The sequence below is a fragment of the Seriola aureovittata genome, chromosome 2, assembly GCF_021018895.1.
Source record: "Seriola aureovittata isolate HTS-2021-v1 ecotype China chromosome 2, ASM2101889v1, whole genome shotgun sequence".
Classification (NCBI taxonomy): domain Eukaryota; kingdom Metazoa; phylum Chordata; class Actinopteri; order Carangiformes; family Carangidae; genus Seriola; species Seriola aureovittata.
Window position 1 is genome coordinate 8,803,566 of NC_079365.1, and position 26,500 is coordinate 8,830,065.

General features: G+C 41.2%; 1 protein-coding gene across 1 annotated transcript in view; it reads left to right on the plus strand.

The window, feature by feature from the left end:
* suclg2 (succinate-CoA ligase GDP-forming subunit beta) overlaps positions 1 to 25,113 on the plus strand; it is an 89,318-nt gene extending 64,205 nt beyond the window's left edge. Inside the window, exons 10-11 of the mRNA XM_056403339.1 lie at positions 15,258 to 15,378; positions 23,868 to 25,113. Coding sequence (XP_056259314.1) covers positions 15,258 to 15,378; positions 23,868 to 23,980 — 234 coding nt within the window. The 3' untranslated portion in view covers positions 23,981 to 25,113. The remainder of the gene's footprint in view (positions 1 to 15,257; positions 15,379 to 23,867) is intronic.
* Positions 25,114 to 26,500: the final 1,387 nt, after the last annotated feature.

A 26,500-nucleotide genomic window follows, 5' to 3' on the forward strand; every position in this document is an offset into this window, starting at 1 on the left:
CTAAAAGGGGGGGGCTTAATGCTACAACAGGTTGCAGCATCAAGCCGATTGAGGTTGTTGCAGTCAGTGTTTAAAAAAAGTTAAAGGCTTATGTCTCAACTTCCTATGTGATCTTTAGTTTACCAAATAATTGTTTTTCATTCCAGAGGGATGCCATCACTTATTAAGATTTAGTCTGTAGACTGCAGCAGCTTCCCTTGAATTTGCTCCTTCCCTCTGTCTCTCCTTTATTCATATACTTTTCTTTTGTAGTGTGTTTGATCGTTTCCTTATTCCTACAGCTGGATGTATCATTGTGTCTTTTTTTACTTGTAGCAAACATGGGAATGGCATAAATACTGTGTAGGGAAAGGAGATGAGAAGAAGTGTACTGACAGAGAGGGAATGAGTGAGAGAGCTGCGTTGAAAAGAGCGATAAAGAAAGGAAAATGAGAGTCCAGTGGGTGAGGAGTCAGGGAGGGAATGGGTGTAGAGAGCAGTAAAATAGGTGGAGGAGTGGGGGGTGTCGAGGGGGGTTCTAGCAGTGATTACATTGTCCATCAGGCCACAGGACGGCCTGCATCAGCCCACAGGATTGATGTTTGACAGAATAATTAGAAAACTGTCTCAGCCTGTAATCACTGGAGCTCATCTTGCCGGAGAAGACTTCCATTCGCTTTCTGCCACACATGCACACACAAACAGGCTAGTCCCGAGCCATCTGTGCTTGACTGGTATATGGGACAGTGGGTTGATAGAGTGGTAAAATGGGAGTGTTCCTGTCTATTCTGAAGGAACTGAAAGAGTTTATCTGCAGAGGTGGGGACGGGAGGCGAGTGTGGTACCTCACTCACTGGTTCAGTGAAGGCAGGAGTGGGGAACACACTGGTGATTTTAAAGGTGCTGGAGGTAGGGTTTATGGACTGGAAAAAAATGAATTAAGTGGAGTTTTACTATAGCGGGTGGTAGAACGAATGAGATGTGGGACCAAAGACTCCCCCAACCCCAATTTAACTCTTTCAGTGCTAGTGTGTGTCCAAGACGGGCGAGAGAATTGTATAGACATGGTTGCTTGGAAAGTTAGTGACATGATACATGCAGCCAGTTTCATGAACAGCAGTGAATAATAATAATGTCCTTCAACGCATATCACAATTCAGCTTTGATTGCTACGGTATAGTTATATCTTCCAGTGGAAGTATTTACCATTTGTAAATTTCTTTTCTTTGCCGTTATGGATGGTAGCTGAGAGGCTTAGAGTTAATTATAGTTTAGTAGGTAATGATTGAGTTTCCTCACAGTAATGACCCCAGATCTGCCACATGAAAGACAGATGGAACAACTCAACTGTATTTATGTCTTCTGGGTTGCTTCAGTTTAGTGTATTGTTTTGGACTCAGAAAACAGGTATCTTTGTTTTGGTGAAGATGGCCCTAATAGTGTTTTAAAGAAAACATATAGTGAACATATATGGCAGCTGTTGACTGGCAAAGTTACTGCTCTTTGAATTCTGCTTTTGAGATCTGGTTTGTCAGGCTGTATTTGCTTGTTGAAGCAGAGCCAGAGCACTAATAATCATGTTTCACATCAGCAAGCTATCTAACTTTTGAGAAGAATTCAACGCGACGTTCCTCAACAATTATATGGTCTTCACTATAATCAAGCATCATTTCAGTTGCCATTCACCACTAGAAAGGGCAAAAACTGCGAGGATTTCTTCTTTCAAATAGGTTCCAACTGAAGAATCTGGTGCTTTTGGATTAGCTATTGGCATTTGAATATTTTGTGAGTTTGCTCTTTTGTTTTCAGAATTTAACCAACAATCGACATAAAAATGGAAGGATGCCATTTCTGACTGTTATGTCTATTGTTGCTGGTCTTATTAAGTACAGCTCTCAAACATCCACAATAAATCAGGAACTTTTAAAGAACTGAAGGTCTTAGGTCTTCATTAGGATATTAGCCTGAGCATGCACCTGCAGTTCAAAGGTCACATTATTTGTCCGCCTTATATGCCACTCCTGACATGGTGCAAGCCCCTAGATGAGACCTCCATTGATTTTGAATCTACTCAGCCTCTTCCCTTTCCTCCTGAGGCTTTTATTGGTTTCTCTGATCCCTCTAATACCTGAGCAAACCCTTAATGGCTAATTGATATGCTGCTCTGTTCTCCAGAGCTCCATCAAAATCTGTGGAGCAAAATGTCAGCCTTGGAGCCATTGGTCGCCCCCCCCTCCCATAAAAGACAACTAAAAATCCTTGCATTTGCATATGAGAGCAGACTACTTCTCTATTTGATGACACTTGAGGACATGGGAAAATTTCATGTAACAGCTCCCACTGCAGAACAAAGTATGGCGTTAGTACGTTAACATGCCCAATCAGTGTATCTGTGTCTGGCTTTCTGAAAATTAAACCCTGATTGCGCCCATCTGTTCCAACCAGGTTTGGGTGTTTCTGGCACCTGCACACGCAGACCTCACAAATACCCACAGGGGGTGAACGCGAGGGAAGAAGAGAAGGTGTGAGTGGAGAGCGGAATATGTCTATTCTATCAATTTCAAAATTACTAATTTAGCCAGAGTGGCGTCGAAAAACAGTCATTGCCATTTGAAAACTGCCTTGATTCGGTCATTGACGAGGATGAAAAACAAATCAGGGGTGTGTATATAGAGGTTTGCAGGAGTTGGCAAAGCTTGAGAATGGCATATGAAGATAATCTCCCATTCATCAGAATTACAGCTGTCTGAGGTTAATCCAACCCTGCTAAAGTGCCTCTTTAGATAAATATCCAGTTGAAAATATTAAGTCCTCTCCTCTTCCTTTTATTCATTTCTTTGTGTTTCATCACCTTCTCTCCGTCTCTTTTTTTTTAAGAGCACCGGTGGTCATCCTCTTACTTCAGTGCATCCTTCTTTATCCTTCTAAGTATGTTTTTTGTTTGTTTGTTTTCTCCGTTGTTTGCCATAAGGTCTGTAACACACTGTGTGTCGGATATATATGTGGCTGATTTCACACAGTGAAAGACACACCAGAATATAATACTTGCTTGCCCTTGCTTAATTGGCTGCTGTTGCATTCCCTCACAGCTTGAAAAAGCCCCTGAGGTGCTGTATATTAACAATGTAGAAACTTGTTGCATTGTGTTGCCACAAGAATCTTTTTATAGGCCTTTAGGTGAAAATTGCAGGTCTGCCATTTAGTGTGAGTGGGAGCGAAGTGAAGTCAAGAAGTTAGAAGTTCTGTAAACACTCTCCATGTCTACTTGTCAAAGAACAATTAGTGCACTTTCACAGAGACAGGGCTAAATGGTTTTCTCATGCCTGCGCTGTGAAGATGTAGAGCGTGCTCTACTGAATATTAATATGTTGGATATGTTGACACAATATAACATAAAACAAATAACCTGAAGGAAAATGATAACTTTTAATCAGTATATTTCTCATAATCATTTCTCTCTTCTTCTCAAAGTTGACCATCTCTTCCCTGTAAGACAACTAAAAACCCTTCACATTTGCACATTTGTCTGTTTGATGAGACTTGAGGACACAGGAAAATTTCATGTAACAGCTCCCAGTTGGCCGTGGCAACACCTACAGCATCTTATCCTGTGGCCTGGCTCCTTCTACACAAGTTAAATGCTAAGTTGTTTATCGATTAGTGGAATGCACTTCACTAAAGGTGAGCGGATGGAGCTGCACATTTAGACATGCAAATGGTGGGGAGGTGACAAAAAAAAAGAGGGTTGGGGCAATGATTTGCCTTGCAAAGCACACCCATCTGCCCTTTCGATGGCTCATTGGTTCCCAAGATCAGGTGCAATCTGAACTGGAATCATTTAGATAATTGACCTTCTGTGTGCATACATTAGAATAAATTAATTTTGATTGGCCGTGCAGCATTAGGAACAAAGCGGGAAATGTTGGCTCTTTTATATTCAGTTGCTGGTTTGTTGTACCCAGTCTCTGAGGTGATTATGTATGCCATTCCCCAACTATTATGCATTTCTTCAGTCTAATAAAATAATTCTTGCTCTGAGCAGAGTAGAACACAACACAGCTAGAGACAGAAGCATGCTCAACTTCTTAGGTAAGGCTGTAATCTGACTGAAAAAAAGTATCCACGTAAATCTGAGCGGATGCATACGAGTGTAAATTTGTATGAAGATTTTCTGGTGTGTGGGTGGCATTTTTTTAATCTATTTATCTGTGTCCATGTAAGCATGCTGAAGCAAAGCACTCATGCCCGCCTCACGTGGCTTCTTTTCCATAAGTGACCTTGCTATTCCAGTGAAAGTACCCATACTGTGTCTGTCTGCACCAGGCACACGTGGCTCTGTACGTCTCATTGCTGTCTGATGGACAGCCATTAACCCTTGGTGAAAGGGTTGAGGAATATTTATGTCTGCCTGTCAGCAGTGACACGACACCCTCTGGGGATGAATAATATGACTGCCCTACACTGGCTCCAATTGTTGAATCCAATTCACGGCAAGGTGGTTTGTGTGTGCATGTTGGGGGCGTGTGTGTGTCTGTGTGTGTGTGTTTGTGTGTGTGTGTGTGCGTGTGCGCACGCACACGTGTGCTGATAGGTAGGTGTATGTACAGTAAGTGCGTGTGTGGGTTCAGGGGCATTCTGATACCCTGACGTGAGCAGCAGGAGACGAGTTCTACATCCCTCACTGACATCTGACAAACCTCCCGCTCACCGCAGAGGTCTGTCTCGCTCCTCCTCACTCTGCGTCATGCATGACATCTCTCTAATGCCTTGTATCATATTCTGTCCTTTTCTATGTATCGATCAGAATGCTTTTGAACCCCCTAAAAATGTTTATAATCACATTATGCCAGAACTAGAACTAACTAGGATTTCCAAAAACGTATAGTCTGGTATAACTTCAGTTTGTCAGCAGTTAGTACAAATCCTTAATTGAAAAATGGAACAAAATAGATAAGTTCAGATTTGAGAACATAGGGCTGGCTTTGATAAACTTCAGTAATTGTAGTCAGCCTACAGCTAGTCTTAAACTGTACGTAACCTCTGAGAACTACTATTAAAGACAAGTCACCAAAGACTGTCCCACTAGGACAGACATTGTTTTCAATAGTAAGACTTTTTAATATCACTGGAGACCCTTAATATATTACAAAACAATGGAAGCAGTACAATATAATGGTGTGACTCACAGTTAACTATCTTCGTATATGTCAGTAGCTGTAGATAATGCAGACCACAGGTTGGCTCCCAAGAGTATAATTATACTTAGCCCAGTCTCAGATGGTTATTGATTTAGTTTTTGGTGACCATCGATCACTGTTGATCACATGATCACTAAAATTATTGCCACCTGCTATAAATATCTTTAATTTTTCACTAATTCTGCCCCCTTTACTTTCACGGTTTTAGCTTTTCAGCTACAATGATTTTAAGGAGGGATGTTGCATTAAAATATACAGCAATTTTTACAGAATTTCCATTTTACTTTTTTTGTGACCATAAAATTGAAAGCATCGTCAGTTTCATCATAATGTATTATTTAAACACTTGAGACTTCACTTTACCCCTTTCATTTCTGAAACCAAACCTAAATCCTTGAACTGATATGCCATTAAGATTTAATATTCCGGGGCGGCCAAGTGGCTCAGCTGGTAGAGCGCGTACCATGAAGGCTCAGTCCTTATCGCAGGGGCCGGGTTGGAGTCTGGCCTGCAGCCCTTTGCTGCATGTCATCCCCTCTCTCTCACTCCCAAACTTTCCTGCCTCTCTCTAGCTGCAGCTATAATAAAGGCAATAATGGCCAAAAAATTACTTGGGGGAAAAAAACAGAAAGATTTCATATTCCATTTTTACTGCTGTACAATTTTACAACCCTGTTAATGGGCCAGGTAGATAATGGAGTGAAACAGTGTTTGTATATTCTGTACGGAGTGTTTATTTCTTCAGAAATTCCCCTAAGCTGCTCTGGAACTTCTTTGGTGACAGAAAAGAATGTGGACATGAGCAGCATGTAGCACATTCATAGCTTGCTCAGGACCTGCTTCATTTGAACTGTCCACCGCTGTTCGAGTGTCTGAATGGGCCTTTTAAACCCTTCAACAACAAGGTAACCTCCTCCCCCTGCTGTACCTGTGAGCCAACACCGTGCACACCCTTCCTTCATCTCCATTACAAAGGGAGACGTGAGGTATGACAAAGTATATTTTTTTTAGAGCTGACCTTCAAAGTCAGCATCCAGGCTTTCAGGCACTGCAGGTGGATTAAAAAACACAAATTATGCACACGTAGAAACTGTCACACACAGTCAGTGACACTAAGAAAAAAATAAGTCAATTATTAGTTGGATGACAATATTATAGTAATAGATATTACAGTGCTGAAAAACCTTTCACCATTCCATTACCAGAGTATTATAAAAAATGCTAGAATTGAGGCTGTAAGACAGTAGTACACACAAGATGAACTACATTACCAAGTGCATCTCCACAAACATATTCAATTTGGCCTGAGGCAGCAAACAGTTGGTCTTAAATTCAAACTGTGTGAAGATGAAAGCTTTCTTTTTTATATGGGAAAAATAATAATGTAAAAGATGACTGGATGTTTTCCCAGTGTGTTGTTGGAAATTTGTTCACGAATACTGCACTTTCATTGAACCTCTTGTCATGTTGTGTTATTAGTATCGGTTGCTCGACTCCCACTTGAGCGCGCCATGTGACGCTTTGTGAGGAATACCAAAAATTCCAACACAAATTAACTATCATCAAAAATCTGAGTTCTGATGAGAGTCACGCATATGGAAAGGGTGAGAACACTGGCACCCTTTCATTTTAATACAACAGAGCTGACCTGGTGCATTCTTTCATGGCCACCATTAACCCTTTCTCAACTACATCCAGAAAGACAGTGATTCAAGTCCTAAAGCACAGATTTGCATCACTGCTCAAAGTCCCAGTTAACTTCGATTAACCATTGGCAACAGTTAGGAACACTCATGCTGAGCCATGCATGCGGTTAGCGACCACAATCAAGCTTGTGATGTGCTCACAGCGTGAGTTTTCCATATGACAGGATGCAATGGTAAAACGTCGGGCGCTAACAACTTCGGTGTTTTTTGCTGTTGTTTACTAAAGTGGTACACCATTGTGTCTCCTGTAACTGCTTCACAGTGCAAGCCTCCCTATGGTTCCTTTACCAAACAGTGGGGGTGCTATCTGTTAGATGAAAATAAGTACAGGAATGTAGAAGTGGAACAAAAGTCCAAACCCACACATATTGAACCCGTCAGTTAAACACAAGATACGGTGTGACTGTCATGGTTTGGCCCTGATGCCAAACATGGACAAGGCATTACAGGGCAGCACATTTATCTCCAGTGTTGAGGCTGTAGTCAAAAAGCATATCTTCATGGCTTGGAAAGTAAGGGTTACGTTAGGTTACCGGAGCACTTGTGTAATTAGATGCCTGTAAAACATGGCGCTGTTTATATTTTAACCTCTTGTATTATAAAGCTTGTATCAAGTGACAATCACCACCAGCCACTCCCGGCAAGAAACCACGTTCGGTGGCAGAGAAAACTTACAAATAACCCCTTTTGGAGTCTTTACACTCACAGAGAATAACATGTTGAGTGACATAATAAATGCAGTGCAAAAACCGAAAGGGAGATACATCAAAAAAACAAAGAGAAAATTCAAAGAGGCAGTACAAAATAATATCCTCAGTCACGACACACTGCACTGTTTCTGTGTTTTCTCACCATTTTAGTCAGTTTTTGTTTAATTAATATTATTTGTGCCACTCACACCTGTCAAACGTGTTAGAAATAATCTCAGTGGGAATGTCTGACAGTGACTGGCAAAAGCCAAACGATTACTATCATTAATCACCACATGCTGTGTGATTTTATCTCCCGACTGTCAACACCAACTGGTCCAGAATGGAACGGACTTGATCCCATTTGGTCCTATCAGTCATTACACCCAAATTATCAAATTATATATGTGTTCTCCTTCTAAAAATGACAGCTTTGTTTTTTTTTATTTTTTATTATTACTTGGAATCAGAGATAAATTTTGTGACTACATCGCTAGCCACAAACATCAAACAACAGAGATGTTTCCATTGGGACCATGTGATAAGAAACCTGGCCCCTACTACACCAAAATGGCTCCCCGTGACCTCATCCATAACATCGCATATCCTCCAAGCTGCCCTGTCCACTGACTCCTCACCCTGCCCACCTGACATCTTGGACTTGTCTGGGAATTTGAACACGTGAAGAACTGTTGCTTTTCTAAGCTTGTTAAAGCCCATTGAGTCATTGCACATGATATTGTGCTGCACAAATAAAACTGATGAACCCCAGTGTGCAATGACTGATTGATTGAAAGGTAGTCAGTACAGAATGGTTGGTTACACAAAGCTGTGATGCAGCGGTCACAGCCCATGACCCCACTGCTCAGTCACAAGAGATGGCCAACCTTAAGGCAGTAAGAACCATCTCCAGGATCCATTCTCTGGTCACATGGCTTCCGCCAGATCTCACCTTTCCTCATTTCACTCCCTCTTCACTCCTTTCACCCATCCCTTTGCACAAACCTCTTTTGGCTGGCAGCAAAGCCATTCCTGCCTTGATTGGTTTCTATTCTTTGGCCTGTGGAGAGAAATGGAGCCAGAGGGGGGCTGGAGGTGGGAGGTGGCTGAGTGCTCATGAAGTACTCTTGGCCAAGGCAGATGTGAGAACACTCAAGGATGTGAATAAATGTGAGCGAGACCTATATCGATGCACAGTAGGGTTCAGGCTGTAAAATGGCACTGCACCCTACTCAGGACCTGAGAGTTCTGGAGTTGTAGTGTGTGTGTGTGTGTGTGAGTGTGTGAGAGAGGCAGATTTTGATTTGGTTGTAAGAAAGAAATCACTTAGGCAATAAGTGTAATTTGTTTTCTGGAAAGAAAATCGGGATAACAAAACAGATATATTCTGTGGATATCTATAGCGCTGGATTACATATTTGAGTCATTTTTAAAACATGAAATCAATACAAAGGCTGGAAAATGGTACATGTTAACAGGAGCTAATCAAGTGTATATAGATGGTAGACTGATTTTAGTGGTTACACCTTTATGTCCTTCAGATGAAACTGTGTCTCCACAAGCATCGATCAGGCAGGTATCCTGCTGCCTATTGCGGTGGGTTTTTTACTGTCAAGTGAAACTTCAGATGCCACTGTCTGTCAAGAGGTGTCTTCACCGGTGACATGGCCAATCTTTGACATAATGCTCAGTCTGTCTCTCCACACTCCCAAGAAAGGGCTGTCATGCTTCAGCAGGCCGGATAATTATTTCCCTCTTATCCCTCCTTGCCAGGGCCAATCCTAGTCTTCAATAGAAGCCAGGGACCGCACCACTTCCCATCACCTCTCTCCGTCTCTTTTCTTCTCCATCTCTCCTCTTCCATCTGTTTCACTTCACCTCACTCTCTGACTTCAAGAACCTCTTTTCCCTCAGTCTGTCTTTGTGTCATTCTCTTTCCTGTTCTGTATCCTCTCTAAGAATAGATTTGCACAGGCAAAATAGCTGCTCAGTTTGACAGAACTGATGCTCAAAATAGTTACGTTCCATAAAAGATTGCCATATGAGCATCTTTATTACATGTCTTGCATTAGTCATTTGATTCTACGTGTGACAAAGATCACATGAATTCTTGCTCCTTTTTTCTTCCTTTCTTCCATACCCTTATCGTACTGCTGTAACAGCACAATTACACAGTGTTTCAAGGAATGAAATGATTCTAAGAAACTGCTGGCTGTGTCTCAAGTCTGTGATAGGTAGTGTTAGGTTTATCTTTTGTAACGTGTTGGGATATTGCTTTTTTGTGCAGACTATGTAGGCAAGGCTTTATTTCTTCATTGTTGTCATCTATATTTAAATGTATCAACAATGCTCTGCAGTGATAATTTGACACCACTATTTTTGTTTGTTTTTGTGTATTCAGTAATTCCATCGGTTTTTCAGGGGCCCAGATATACTGTATCTAGTTCTTGCGTCCCTTTTGGCTGTCCCATTAACTAAAGAAAATCTTGGGTAGCTAAGTTCAATACTTTCTGGTTTGGATACAACTTGACAGGTTGAGGCTGAGACATCAAATCCAAACAAAATACATGTTAGGAAGTCCCAAATAAGACACTGATCGATCATAGAAGGTAATTAAATCCTACCATACATCCCATCACCTTGCTCATCACCATCAGCAGTCCCCTCACTCCAAGATGTATGATTAGAGCCAGCAAGCCCACCCTGATTTGAAAGCTGTGCATGTTAACCTGTGGCCCCAGGGCCAAGCGCAAGGCCCCCAGCAGATCGAAAACAAATAAACAAGGACTGCCAGAGCAGGCGGTGACGGAACAGGCTGTCTCTAGTAGATAAGACAGAACAATAGCCCTTAATAGGCCACAGAGAGACACACACACCCATCTCCAGCGCTGCCTTATTCTACTCCTATCTGCTTGCTGGTAACAAAGGAAACAAGATGCTTTCCCTTTTCTTTCTTTCCTGCAGAGAGATTAGCAGCGCTTAACAGGGGTATGGGCATGAAAATGTGTATTTGAGTGATAATTCAGCAACACACGCTCAACCCGTAACAAGGAGCCTTGCAGAATGAGAAGGAATACAATGCTTATATTTCCCTCCGGGTTGAAACTTTGAGGAGAAGAGGACATCATGTTTGTTTGTTATCAGTCTATGGAAGGAATGTGACAACTTTCTGAACATGTGATGTTGCTTTCCATTTTGTCTTCATGTTTCACTCCATACAGATGACCATAGCTGTATAATTTGATTATTTTATAATAGACATCTGCCAGTGTCCATAACAACAGCACATATGTTGACATACGTGCATTGAAGCCACATTTCATGAAAACACACAGAGTAGATACAGGAGTATAATACAGGACCATGTCAAATTGTCTGGGTTACATTTCTTTCTTGTCCTAAATGCAGTTAGTGGGGCGTATAAAAGCAGGCAGAAAAGCCTGTTTCTTCCGTGAAGGCCCTTTTTTGACTTTGACTCAAAAGAGCCTTGGCACGGTAACGCAATGCCGGTAGCAACGATTGTATATTGTAAAATTTGAATCATTTCACCGTCACCCAGGTAGAAGGCACCAGCTCATACCGTAACACTGCCTGAAAGAACACACAAAGATCCTCTAAGAGAGCAAGCTGGCACATTATACCTGATGCCTTTATGCTGAGCTCTGATGAAAGAAATCCACCCCGCTGCCAGGTTAGCTCACCTGAAATGAATGCCTTTAAGGAAAGAGCCTGTACTTGGTTCTGTGACACGAGGTAAAACGCTGCAGAGTGTGATGTTGGAGATTTCAGACGGATTGGAGTGTGCAATGCAATTTCATACCTTAAGGCTGGATTTCTGAGATACTGATGAATGGAGCAGAGCAGAGTTAGACTTCTGATTGTAGAAGGCATCAAAGCACGGAGACTGAACCTACATTTGGCTCCCATTTTTTTTAGCCAGTTCATCACTGCCGCATTTTAACCCCATACACACCACTACCTTGCTAAAAAGAAGCTATGTTTTTCTATAACAAATGTGCACTCGCAATTGTGGAAAGTGTTGTAGCTCCTGATCTGTGATTTTTTACTTGGAATAGGCAGAAGTGGTAAAACTTGTAGATGAAATGTCTACTTATGTTTGGTTGTTGGTTTGCACAGGGAAAATAATGTCCCTCAGGCTGTACGCTTGCTTGTAAACCTAAAACAGAGAAATTATGTGGGAGAAAAAAAAGAGAAAAACTTACAGCAAAGTGTAACTCAGTCCTCGCCACATCCATATTTCTATAAACTGCATTTACTTCTGTGCCAAGCAACATAAATCATGTCTTATGTATCATTAATATACATGGGTGTCAATAGGAGACGCATGAATGGAAGAAATATGGTTCTTCCCAACAGAGGCAGAGTTGAAAAATGGGCTGCAGAGGGGCGAGAATAGAGTCTTTCATTGTGAGGCTGCAAAAAGCCATCTGAATCTCTGCTGCCCCCCAGTGGGGACCAGATAATGCTCTCTGTGTGTGTGTGCGTGTGTGTGTTTGTGAGACCCTGAGGCAAACACTGTGATACAGTATGTGAAGTCTTAACCACCCAGGACCCCATGTTGTATAGTCTCCTTTATGTAATTACATTGATTATCATGAAGAGGTGCCTGATATTGCTACGGCACCTTGTCTGTTGTGTAACGTGAGGAGCAGTTTTATGCTGTCAAATACATACCACTTTGCACTTGCACTTTGCAAGGTCTACTCTTTGCTGATACATGCATAAAATAAGAAACCATTGTTTGTGCTCTGTTGTGCTTTTGTGAAAATTCATATTGTAATACAATTACAGTATGAAGTCATTTGAATCTATTGCAGATCAGTGGTGTTGAAGCTAAAAGATACACATTTTATTCACAGACTCAAATCCAGGGGTTTGTTCAATAATTTTAAAACTCCAGTCACGCTTTATTTTTTTTTTCGGGGGGGGGGGGCTGTGCTCAATATTCCTAGAGGCAGCAGCGGTGTTGGCCTTTTCACCCTGCTGTGGGCTACACCTCTACAGGGCATTGAGGGAATTCACGCTCATACTTGCCCTAAGGCAAAGCACAATATAGATACACATACATACATACGCATAGTGAACTGCAGATCACACCTAATGGCGTAACAGAATAACTGTTTCATATACGTTTGAGGTTTGAGAACCAGCAAGCCAGCCTCATTTCACACCTCTTTCTTTGTCTGCCAGTTTTCACACATGTACTCTCTTTAAAAAGTCTGAATGTAGCTTTTTTTTCATCTGCACAATTTTCTGGAGTAGAACTGTACAGCTGGAACCTCTGATCACCCACGGTCATGTCCACTTGGTTTGCCGGTCAACACTTGCAGGTTGTGCACATCAGTGTGTGGTGAGTGTGTGTTGGAAGCAACATCCCATCAATAATGTTGTATCAGTCCTAGAGGCAGTGATGAACAACATGGATACCTTGAGGCTCGACTTCTCCTATTAATAGCCACTTTAAAATAAGGGACATTACACTAATTGTTACACATGAAGCTCAATTTACTTGTCAGACTAATGATGGGGTCAGGGTGATCTCAAGTTGAGTTTCTGACCTCTGATTTTTAACATAAATAAAAATTTGGTACATGGAGTTTGAAAGATGTAAGCATTTACCAGGCAGGAACAGTCTAATGAAAGATGCTGTTGTGTTGTATTGTGGGAAATGTAGGATCCAGTGTTTTTGGAGCTTGTCCCATACAAGGAACTTGAAGTCAGGATATCTTAGCTTGAACTGCTTTGATTTTGACCATTCTTTTATTGATCTTAGACATAGTTATGCACTAATAAAAATAATTATTTTATAGCAAACAAGATTTCATTCTCTAAATAATAATATGAAAAATGATACCATTCTTGGCTTTCTTAAAATCTTGTATCAAGACATTTGAAACATAGTTTTGTTTAAGAGTTTTTAGTCTGAATGAGCACAGTACGTGTATTAAATTACAAGTAACCATGAATGATAAAATGAGCCTAACCTAGTTTAAACTGATTACAACAAAAGGCTATAGAATGGATGATAATTTGATAACAAAGTGGCAGTGAGATAACATGCCATGATGTCTCTTGCTATAGAAAAAGATTCTCCTCCACCTCATCAGAACATCTCATCATGTATTATTACTTATGTAATCTGGAGGCCATGATTCATTAGTTTTTCATATGAACATCTGATTTGTGTTCAGTTGCAGTGTGCAGCTACTGTTTGACTGCCTTTTCCCCTTGTTTTTTATTTTTTGGTGTTTTTTTTTTTTTTTGGCCTGGTCACATCCCTGCATGTTATACTTAATCAGCATGAAACAGTTCTCCGTGTTGACCTAACAGCTTGCTCAATTCCTCGCATGGCATCGGAGTCTTTATGCTGCTGCCTACATCTGTGTTTGCTTTTGAGCTCTCTCCTGGTCTGATGTCACTCTCTGCTGTTTATAAGGAGATGCTAATTTGGATAGCATGTAGGGACAATGCCATGGCTGTCGCTCTGATAGCAATCCAAGTCCTTGATCTTCTCTCCCTGTAAACATCATTACCACACACTGAAAACATACATATTCACAACAGGCACGCACACGGGCACGCACACACCCACAAGCTGCTCATCCAAATCGGCGCTAACAGATTAGCAGTGATTATAAACAAACATGGAGGATTAATCCTGTGTGCTCTCAGTCTACTTTTCCACTGAGCTAGCCAGGGTAATTACCAACTGCTAGATTGTTAGTGTAATCACACACACACACACACACACACACACACTAGCTGCCTTGCTTCACTACTTAGTGATATCAGTTTCGTGCTCATTTTGTAAGAAAGTTGAAGATAGCTTTTGCAAAGAAACTGCAGCTAAAGTGAACATAAGACAGACGGCGAGGTTGTTTGGAGCAACTGAGCATGTTCAAAACTCAAAGGTTTGTACTTGATAGCTGTTAGGGAAATGTGGACTTGGCAAGATAACAAGTGAATTTGAATTACAAGGTCACTGGTAGGGTGGGAACTGACTATTTGATCTGCTGACCACTGTGTGTGTACCTGATTGTATTTTATTCTTTTAGTAGGCAGTCTGATTTTTTATTTTTTTTTTTTTTTTTTTTTTTTTTTAACCACACATGGTATGTAAATCAGTTTTAAAGGATAAATAAGATACATTGCTCAGCTACATCAGAAGGTTTGAAAACCAGCCAGGTGTGCAGCTTCTGTTGTTTGTCACTTCATCACCTCCTACTGAAATATTGCTTTATTATTTGGTTCCAGTGTTGCCTCTCTCACCTGCCGCTGGCCTCTTAACTTAAACAATATATCGCTTTCTTCTGCCTCCTTGGCGACACTGTTGTATCGCCTCTGGGCGCATGACCGACTGTACACAAAGTTGGTGGTGAGGCTTGAAACAGTTACTTTTGCACTAATGTGGTAAAGAGTGTTTACGGCTATAATGGACACAAAACTGATGTAAATTTTCAAATTAAAAAAAATTGCAATTGACTGCTATGTGGTTTGCTTTGGACAAGCTTGGTTCAGTCACCATAGTGATTTTTGGACAATACAGATGTGCATCTTTTGTATTTGGCAACATCTGTTATATAATATACAGCCATCTCATCATTACTGAGTTTGCATTTTGGCCACAAGTATGTTAAATCCTTCCTTTGTCTCCTCTGTGGCAGGTGGAGGCCATCCTAGTCAACATCTTCGGTGGGATCGTCAACTGTGCGATCATCGCTAACGGCATCACCAAGGCCTGTCGAGAGCTGGAGCTCAAGGTGCCGCTGGTGGTCAGGCTTGAAGGTATGAAAACAGCTCCAATTCATGCACGTACACACACACTCACAGAACGCACACACACACAAAGAAATACAGGGTTGGCCTCTCTGACCCTCTTAGTAAGCCGGTCCCAGCTGACACTCCCACTCACAAAACACGCGCGTGTCCATCATCCCTCTCCAAATTACAGACCATTGATCTCCATTTAGATTGTATCGAAAGCACTTGACCTTAATGAGAATTTCATGATGCTGGATAATGACACTGGCCTTAAAGCTATGCAACCAAGTTCACACCTCCACCATCTTTAGGGCCTGTTTGCTTTGAAATGGACATCTTGAGGCTGAAGCCCCTTTTATACACTGTGGCCAGTTATGTCTAATTTTAAATGTACAGTGGAAACCGCTTATAGTGATCACTTCTGAGTCAAATCGATCTGAATGGTCAAGGTGAAAGCATTACACTCCACTCACGTAACACACCTGCTGCCGTGAGAGAGAGAAGGCGATAATTATGAACTTTAAAAGTCCCAAAACACGAGAAGAGCAGGAGTGGAAAGGAGGGTAAAATAACTTGGTGAGCCGCGGCCATGAAGATATCGCAGGGCGTGCAAGTGCACACACACACACACACACACACACACACACACACACACACACACACACAGAGTGAACTTATGGTGGGAGAGCAGACAGGGACAGGCGTTACCAGTTGTTACACTCTGTGTCAGTCCAAAAACCTTGTACAAATGAGTTAGAAGAGAGCAGTATGCAACAGTAGTGGGCTATAACAGTTAAAATTTTGTTCCATATGTTGTCATGTGTGAAAAGACTCAGAATGAACACTGTAAGCTGACTATTTGATTACTATAAGCGGATTATTTAAACAAAATTTGTATAGGAAAGATTCTGTCTCAAGCTTTTTGATGTTGTTGATCACCGTAACCGTGACTAGAAAACAGTTTCCACCATGTTGATCTACTGTTTTGAAGTGAAAAATATATCCAGTATATTACCACTTCTGTGTAATTGTGTAACAGCAGGCACCTCTTTCCCACTTTGTTTGAAACTTTAGAGCCTTTGTATTATTGCTGCTGTTCTCTCTGGAGCCTATCCATCTTCATTGTGGCCCATTGTTCCAGCATGAACAGCGATGCATTTCTCATACGTGTCACATTCTGCCGCACCCGTCATTAGCACTAGCCAGAAAAACAGCAGAGACGGCTCTGATTGGCTCACCTTTCACCTATATATGCTAATGAAATCTGTTGAGTTATGTGTGTGTGTGTACGTGTGTGTGTGTGTGGGATGCCAGCAGTGACTCCCCGAGGCATGGGGCCAGTCGGTGGTTAGCTTAATTGTCAAGATCCTGCTGAGTGGTGTGTCCAGAGCATAGAGAAGGGTGTGTGTGCACATGCGAGAGTGCGGGCACGTGTGCGTGTGTCAGCCCTCCGCACTGTATTCTGTATGCACTCTGGTAGTATGGTTTGTAGGTCAGGACGTGTAAGCTCTTTCCAGAGCGCAACTGTGCACAGAGGTACTGTTGTGCAGTATGGACATGTCTGTTCAGAGCACAATAGGGTCGGAAATGTTTAGGTGTCATATTTATATCTGATGGTTTTGTCCTCGTCCTAGTCCTGTTAACACATACACTCATACACAGGTCTTCCTCAGCTCGAGTTGATGCTGTGAACCACCTTGTATAGATATATAGATAACTGTGATGACGTAAACTGGGAAATTTTCAATATAACTATTTCATATTATATTGATTACAAGATGGCTGATGATCTCACTAGTGGGTGATCACACAATGCATATAAATCCAAAATCCACATTACAATACCAGAACATAAATAAATGCAAATATTGAAACGATTGAATGAAAACATGCTCAGAAGAATTTTTATCTGAAAAACTATAGCGAAAAAAATCAAGAAGTATTCGCTCTCACAAAATAGGACATACATTTCAAAGGAAATAAATTGTATGTTAACTCATTAGATTTTAAAATAATAGGAAAAATACATAATCAGGATTTAGCATAAAGTGAGATTGGTTGAAAATTAAAATGTAATAAAGTACACGAGTAGCAAGTCTTAATGGCGCGGTGTGCAATCTAATATATTCAACATATGGTTATTGAATATGTGCACATATTTGTGAATATTAAATATTAAACATGGGCATACTGGAACACTAACATTTTCAGTAGTTTCAGTATCAAGGCTGTAAAAAGTCAGTGCAGAATTAAAGAAGAACTGAAAACAAGTTAGCAGTATGGGGCTTCTGTTATTTATTTGTGTAGCTGTCACCCAGCACCAGCAAAGATTTATAGAAGTGCGTTCACCTGCTAATGATTTGACAGTGATCAACACCTTTAAGAATGTGTGATGTTGTTTTCACTATTCCTCTTTAAAAAAATTTGTTCACAGTGTGTTTTGTCAGAAATAATTTCACACCTGAACCAAAAGTGCAGCTTTAACAAGGACGTGTGTGTGTGTGTGTGTGTGTGTGTGTGTGTGTGTGTGTGTGTGTGTGTGTGTGTGTGTGACTTACACCCAAATCCCACTGTTGCTGATGGAGCGCACAGCTGAACTTGCACTACATTGAAATGTGCCTTGTGGCTTGTAGCTAGCACGGCCGCTTTAATGTGTCGCTGTACAAGCAACTACATTGGCGACCAAAACAGACCCTTAATTAGTTTCTCATTTCTCATACTACGCCATGTAATTCAACCTGACTCCCAAAAAGGGTGAGTCCAGAAGGTCACTGCTGGTGGTTGGTCCGACCACGTTTTCCTGGCCCGGGCCTAATCCAAGCTTTCGCTGTGGGTCATTACATCCTGGGCTGCAGTCTTTTGGAGAAGATTGGTTCAGAATCAATCAGCTCAGCTTGCTAGGCTGACCGCAGGCCAGTGAGAACGGCCCAGCGCTCTTCAACAGGATCAGGATGGATTAACTGGCACACTTTTAATTGGGAAGCCTCTTGTCAAAGGCCTGGGCTGATTGCATTGGTGGAAAGCTATGTATTCCCATATGTGGACGACAAGGGCCATGTGGTCTAGATGCTGATAGGGTTGAATTAGTCGATCGGGTTCGCATCGAGAGTGTTGGCTGTGGGCTGATAGCGATCCTAGCTAAAATATGCCGCGCTCGTGAGCTTCAGAATTAGCGCTCATCCTCATCCATTGCAAATTCTTGCCACAGATTCAGCACAGACAGGAAGTACAGACCTTTGTACTTCATCTAAGGTATCAGAAGAAGAGATACCTGAGGAAGTACTGTACTGCCCCCTTTTGCCGCAGTGTGAACATGGACTTACTGTATTGTTTTGTGTCTGCCACTAAGGGAAAAATCCCCCTTAAATAGCCCTCAGGGTCCACGGAAAAAGGTGACCGCTTTCACTTAACTCTGTTCCCCGGCCTATTGATTTACTGAGTCGTTTCACAACTGTCTGTCAACCAGTGGGGGCTGTTTTCTCCTTAAAAGGAGATCTAGCCATTTTTTTCTCCCATTTAATTAAAAAGAGACGTGAGGTCCTTTAGTTGGGTTGAGATGCCTCCTTCAGCTCTGACAGTGTTATTATAGCTTAAATAGCTGCTGCAGCCACACACACACAAACACACAGATATATAAAATTACACATACACGGTCTGAATTTGACTCTAGATTTTGATGAGAACATCAAGTTTCTGTAGCGTTTATGACTCAGAGAATGAACCCTCTGAAAGCAGTGATGTGATTTGTTACTACAAGGAGTTTCTTTATCACAGTCAACACGAATGGAAAACTAAATAACTAGATGAATCTTATAAACTGTCGGTGTGTCAGTGATGCTCTTTAAATCTAATATACTTAGCTATACTGGGTGTCTCTCTTAAACAACAGTCTAGACAACATAAGAAACATGAAAACTCTTGTTAATAGACTGGCTTACCCATCAAAGGAAAGAAAACATCTGCACAGTTCAGGAGTATCCCGCTCTGCGTTAAAATGAGATGCATTTGATGTTCAACACACCGGACGCAGGAGGGAGGAGCACGGCTGATCCATTTTTGGCTATGAAGGAAAAAAGTCTCACTGTTTGATGCTGATTATTGTGAGGACTAACAACCACAGTCAGAGCGAGTGTTGTGCCATTCAGTGATGAAAGAAAATGTTTTTTTACACCAATTATTTGAGGTAACAGGGATAGCAAGACACCAAACCACTGGTTTTGTCTGTAACATCTGTCTTCTTCAATATGAAGTGATGTTATGGACTGTTTGGAATTATATTTATTTTTACATATATCAGCTGCCTGTAAACATCCACTCTATATCCACTAATACGTCTGCTATCAGATTAATCTGGTGTCAGCGCTGGTATCAAGAACAAGGAGAGTACCAGTAATGAGCCTGAACGCCTCCCATAAAGCATGAGCAAATGGTTGAGATACATGAGGATTCTCCATCATCTATTTCAAACTGGCTTTACTAAGTAACTTCATGAGCTGCCTCACTGCACTGCTAACCAAAAAAAAAAAAAAAAAAGGCCAAAAAACAATTTGTCACTACACTGACACGAATATTAAGCTCTTTAGAAAGTGCCCAATACTCGACTCTCGCACAGGTGCTTAACTCAAGACTGTGTACGTTTTTTTGGAGCACCAGCCACTGTGGCCAGAAGTGACAAGGATAATGGGCCCTTTACACACAAGAAATTTTGACACATCACAGTGGGGAAAGCAGAGGTGTAAATAATTGAATTAATGTTGACTCAATTATTGTTCGTGCTGGCTCGCTGTCACACTGTCACAACTTACTGGGCCATTTGAACAGCACAAAGCCATTGTTAATGTTATTACTAACAGCTCTGCTTTTCTGCCTGTGACAGGTCAAAATGTCTGCTGTGAAAAAGGCCAGAGGTAAATACTCAAACATACATGTAACAAGTAGAGAAGAGTCTCCATGTCAGCAAAGCGAAGATAAAGTTTGCTAACATTAGCTAACATTAGCCACCTTTAGCTGCTGATCATATTAGAAAAACTAAAGTAAGAAAATAGTGGATCGAATTATGCAAGTATGTGTTTTATTGTTTTTAAATTCAGCTTTTTATCTGCAGAAGGAAGATGGTTTCATTTCTTCTTTTGAAAATTACACGTCACTTTAATTGATGCAAGAAAACAAGGTTCAGGGCGAACCCATCGACCTGACACTGCACCGAACTAATGTATAAACAGCTGTAGATACATTATCAAGCTTTTACATCCTTTCGTTTCAGATCTTTACCTTCTACAGTAGCAGAACACACCCTTTCTTATAGGGAACGATTAGAACTATAGTCACTCTGTGGGTCTTATCTCATCAGATCTTATCTTCAGTAAACAGAGCGTGTGCAGGCAGAATTAGTCACAATTTTAGGAACTGCAGCATCAACAGAATCCCTCCAGCACAACTGTTTGGCACCGCCCCAAGCCTTATTATCCTGTTGAAATATGGTGGCCTGCAATTGACTCACATTAAAGTGACATTTTCACAATAGTCACAAGTACGCTTGCTAATTAGAGCAGAGATCCAACAGGAAATGTGTTGTGAAGTGGCAATATATCACAAGGCAAAATACTGAGCGCTGCTTGGTCCTTTGTTGTTCTGGCTGGAACAGTGTGTTTAAAGCCTTGTCGCTGAGCTGTCTTATAAGGCCGGTCAGTTGATCCGTCGTTCAGCAGTTTGGACAGCTTTCAGAGCTGTGGGAAAATGGTGTTGATGTGGACTGGGACTGACATGAAAATCCAATAGACACTTGTTAGAAAACAAAGATCGGAGCAGCAACTTATGAAATCCAGAGATTTCACATGCTCAATGCTACTGATGAGTAACCACATCCAGCCCTGGAGATGTGATCAGTTTGTGCTATGGAACAGTAAAAATCTGAAAATGTTATGTTTACACCTTTTTAATGCCACTTTTTAAAGTTAATCATATGGAATTTCTCTTCAAAATAAAAGTTCTGTTGGTGTGTGTGCCTTTCATGTGTGCATGCCTTGTACTTTATACCGTATGCCCCTATCCAGGCTGTGAGTAGGTCTCTGGCAGCACCTAGTGGCTGCAGGTGAACACACACATATACTTAGCATACTCCACACACACTAACACACACACACACACACACACACACACACACATTCACACACACCTGGTGGTGTTGTATCCAGCTGGGCTCTGTCCGCACTCGTGCTGCTGTGAGCTATTAGTGCTCCCTACCGCTCACAGTGGAACTGCAGTCAGCTCACTCACACACACACACACACACACACACACACACACACACACACACACACACTTGACCATAAGCAGAAAGAGATCCACATAAATGCATGTCTCTTCTTTTGCACTCCCACAGATGTGTGATTCCCTCCCCACACATTACATGGATAACACAGGTACCACAGATGCAGCAATGTATAAACAGAGCCGCACACACAATACCTGCTCATGAATATTTATGGAATGAAAAAATAGCCAAACTGCATGTGTTGTTTATTTTGTTTCAGAGCTATATACACTTTCCATAGGCATATTTGTCTTTTGAGAGTATCTCTTGCATTATGTATTTGCTGTGGTCACATGTGGCTGCCTCTCCCAGAGTTTCATCTGTGTCAGGTTTGTTGTGTCGCAACTTTGTTGTAATCATCCGACAGACAAACTTGTCAGTATGATAATATGGATCTGTAAATCCCAATGAAGTTCATAGGTCAGCCTGTAGAATGTAACGCATATAGTACCGTCCCTGTCTCCTCACTTTGAGCAACACCATTGTCAGTTGAGACTATAAATTTGTGTATGGACACACACACACACATACACACACACACAAAATATTCTATGGTATCTAATGAGAAAATGACTACAGACACACTATCCACAGTCTATGTGCCAGAGGAAGGTCTTTTCCTGCTCTTATTCTAATTAATTACATTGCAGAATTGATTGTTTGGAGTGTGAGCCTGCAGAAATGTGTTTGGAATGACTTATTATCTGGCTGGTCAAAAGAGATGAAATATTAGGCGTTAAGTGGCGCTGGTAATAGAATTCCTCATGAAGGGTCTATTGATCAGGGTGGCCTGGCCTCCGGAGAATTCACATATCACGCAGGCTTAATTACACGCCAGCGAGGAGAGCTAAGGTCAACTTGTAAGTGTCTAAGCACTGACACACACACACACACACACACGCACACTCACATTCACACCTCCAAACATTTAACACATTTGATCAGAGTGAGTGTGGCATCACATTATATATTTTTAAGTACATACATACAGTAATGCTAATTTTCATTTTTGATAAATCAGTTGATTAGTTACAGAAAATGTCTAGACATTGTGAAAAAGTGCCTGTCACAAGTTTCCAGAACCTGTGGTGACTTTTTCAGTTGTATTGTTTGGTTCAGCCAACACTTCAGAAACCAGAAATCTGTGTGAACCAGTGATTTTTGCTTTAAAAAATCATAAAATGTAAAATGTTTCCAGTTAAATTTGTGTTGATCGACTCATTTCGAAGTAGATTATAGTTTGTTTGTCTTTTTTTACTGGATTTTTCTACGACATTTGAAAAGAAAAGTGGTTTCAGTTTTACACTTGGCATATGGTAAAAACTTTAAAAAAGAATGAAAAAATAAAAACAAATGAAAGTCCTCACACCCAACAGAGAGAAGGATTTCTGATACCAGATCAGACAGATTCTGTAAATGGCTTTTTCTTTTAGTCCATATTCGTGTGTGAAATCAGTAAATGCCACAAACGCTGGTTTTAGCTGTTTCTTTGCTGCAGCAAGGAGACAATCCTACTTCATTTGACCTTTTGCTCTGTTGCTGTCTCTCTTCCTTCTCATTCACTCTCCCCTCGCTCCGTGTGTCCTTCCGTCCAGTGCGGCGCCCCCTGCCCTGTGTTGTGACAGGCTTGTCAGGCTTGTGTTTGGCTGCGCAGTGTGCAGCGCTGGGAGGCAGCCAGTTCACTTTGTAGAGCCTCAGGGTTGTGCATAGTGTCTGCTGGTCTCTCTCTCTCTCTCTCTCTCTCTCTCTCTCTCTCTCTCTCTCTCTCTCTCTCTGTCTCTCTGTCTCTCTGTCTCTCTCTCTCTCTGCTTGGTTGCGGGCCTATCGGGCCATGGGCACCTCCATACCATCCAGCACCTGCTACCCATGACCTCTGTGCAGCCAGGGGAGCACACACACACACACACACACACACACACACACACACATAAACACTGCTCACAAATTGCCCTTTTGCCTCGCTGATGTAGTTCACAGACAAAGCTGCGTTTGGACGAGCAGTTGAATTTGCCACCACTCACCCATAACTCCATCCATCTGTCATGAGTGTGGAGTGATTCCTCCGAAGGAGCTCTTCGTCTTTCACACAGCGTGGTTTTTAACATCGGTGCAGATGGGGGATCAGGTTCAACCTTGTTAAGCCAGTTTTTTGTCATTTCTGTTGTTACCTGTTGTAACAGCGTTCTCCTCTGTCTGTTAGGCACCAACGTCCACGAGGCCAAGAGGATCCTGACGGAGAGCGGCCTGCCCATCACAGCAGCAGAAAACCTGGATGATGCCGCCAAGAAAGCGGTGGCCGCCATCAAGAAATAGAAAACCCACAGTGTAACCTCACTACACTCTTCACCCGTCCACCCATCATTAACATTCATTACTGCCTCAGACCGTCATCTCCGTCGCACATTCAGACCTCCACAACTTCAAGCCTTTGCTCTCATGGCACTAGTGTCCAAATCATGAATTCTTTGCCAACAAAATATCCATACCACAGGTTTTGAGGTGGTCTATCACCTCAACGCCTTATATAATTCAACTTTTACACTCATCTGTGTGTGTGTGTGTGTGTGTGTGTGGTGTGTGTGTGTGTGTGTGTGTGCGTGTGTGCGTGCGTGCGTGCGTGCGTGCGTGCGTGCGTGCGTGCGTGCGCAGTGCAGATCAGCTGCTTCATTCATAATTCTTTCTCAATTACATGTGTTTCAATTGGGATAAATCACTCTGATGTTCATGTTCATTACTATTTTACATAATGGAAGTGAAAATAATCCAGTCATCTAATCATAAAGCTCTAGTGGCCTCTTTCAGAGATTAGACAGGGCCCAACACTTTGTGCATTCCATTCCAAGGTGAAGGACGTGGCTTTCTCTCTGCATATTATGCCATTTGTACAGAATATGAATTAAGAGAGGATTTATCCACTTTCACCTCCAGTCTTGCCATAAGGCACTTCAAAGGTAGAGTTCGACTGTTGATGAGTTATGAAATCATTTGATGGCACTTAGCTGAAATGAATGGCAGCTCACATATACCTGTTTTGGTTTGTTTGCTTTTTTTTTTTTTTTTTTTACTTTACTGTCCAAGTTGGTTCATGTCTACTAATCGATCCAAGGCCTTATCTGTGTCACATGAGATGGATGAAGTACCCATGCTGTGAATTATGTACATCATGTCTTATTTGTAAAGTGCTACTTCACTCTATGATATACAGTGTTAACTGCATCAATCTGTGCCTATTTCATGAAGGCTAAAGGGATTTGTAAACTGTCTTGCCAACTCTTGCAGTCCAATAGTAACAATAGTTTCATACAGCGGTGTTGAGGGGACAAAATAAAAAAAAATATAATATTACTTTTTTTATTGTAATGAATGTATATTGACAGGATATCTTGGTTACAGTGAAAAAACTGTGTATATAATTTGAGAGATTAAAAGGAAACATTTCAAGACAAGTTTTGTGTTTATTTGATCACATTAGTTTCTTGGAGGAAAAGACAGATGGAAATAAACATTCAACACTGGAGAGAGTAAATTTGCAGAATAAATGTAACGTCAGCGGGGAAAAGCAGACCCTCAACAGTTTGTATAGTTGTGTGCCTTTGAGCCCAGACTGTTGACTACCTGAGCAAAAGAAAACACAGTCCAGCCATGAGGTAAACTTTGAATATACAGTAAGTGCTTATTCCAAGTAATTCATGTCATCTTTGTCAACATTACTCCGAGAACTAATGAGAACTTATGTTTGGTGGAAGATAGCATAGTCCGATTTTAGTTTCAAACTAAGGCTGCAACTAACAATTATAATGTTTGTTTTTCAGTTAATTGTTTTGTTGATAAATTATGAGAAAACTAGGAAAATAACAATAACATTATGTTATAATAATTTCCTCCTCCCAGACTAAGGTGATGTATAAAGATATTGTGACTAAACAGTCTAATCAGTTACAGAATCAGTTACACGTCGTGGTTGCTAACTAAAAAGAACATTTACGAAACTACAACCATTGGTGGATAATTCTGTACAGCTGCAGCTAACCATTATTTTCATATTTGATGAGTTGACCGTTTTTTTCTCAATTAAGTGTTTAATCTATAAATCATCAGAAAACAATAAAAAAATGTCACATTTTCCCAGAGAAAAATGTGAGATGTCCAATATACAATGATATTCAGTTTGTTAAAATTATACAGTAGGTTTGAAAATGTAAGTAAAACACAAGGATTGTTGTAACAGACTTTTATTTTACAACAGAGCAGCAAATTCTCATCCGAGAAGCTGCAAACATCAAATGCTAAACGATTTCTGATTTCCTGTCGACTGATCAATTATTCGACTAATCGCAGCAGCTCAACTCGACCAAAGGGAAACTTAAACTTAAGAGAGATCATCATTAATACATACACTCACCCTCATTACTTAACACTTACACACATCACTACGTTATGGATGGCTGGCTTTTGATCTGCAAAATGACATTCAGTTAAACACCTGATGTCAACATCCAGTTCTTGGTGGCTTAAGAACTTTTTACTCGAAGGTGACGCAAGAACAAAGTGACACAATTTTTCAATGCATTGTATTAATTAATACATTGATTTGGATTAATCTGCAGTAGTGTAAAAACAAGAGCTCAGAGAACTCGTTCAGGTATACACAAAATTCAGAAGTATACCACACAGCATATTATATTGTTCACACTGTTTCCCTCAGTGATTTGCTCTTCGTCTGCTGACCGGTTCACTCACAGACTCGAACTCCTCAAATCACCCACCTTCAGTATTCAAATGAAACTCAAGTGTTTGTCGTCCCAAGGGAGACTTGAGAGGAGCGACTGTCCT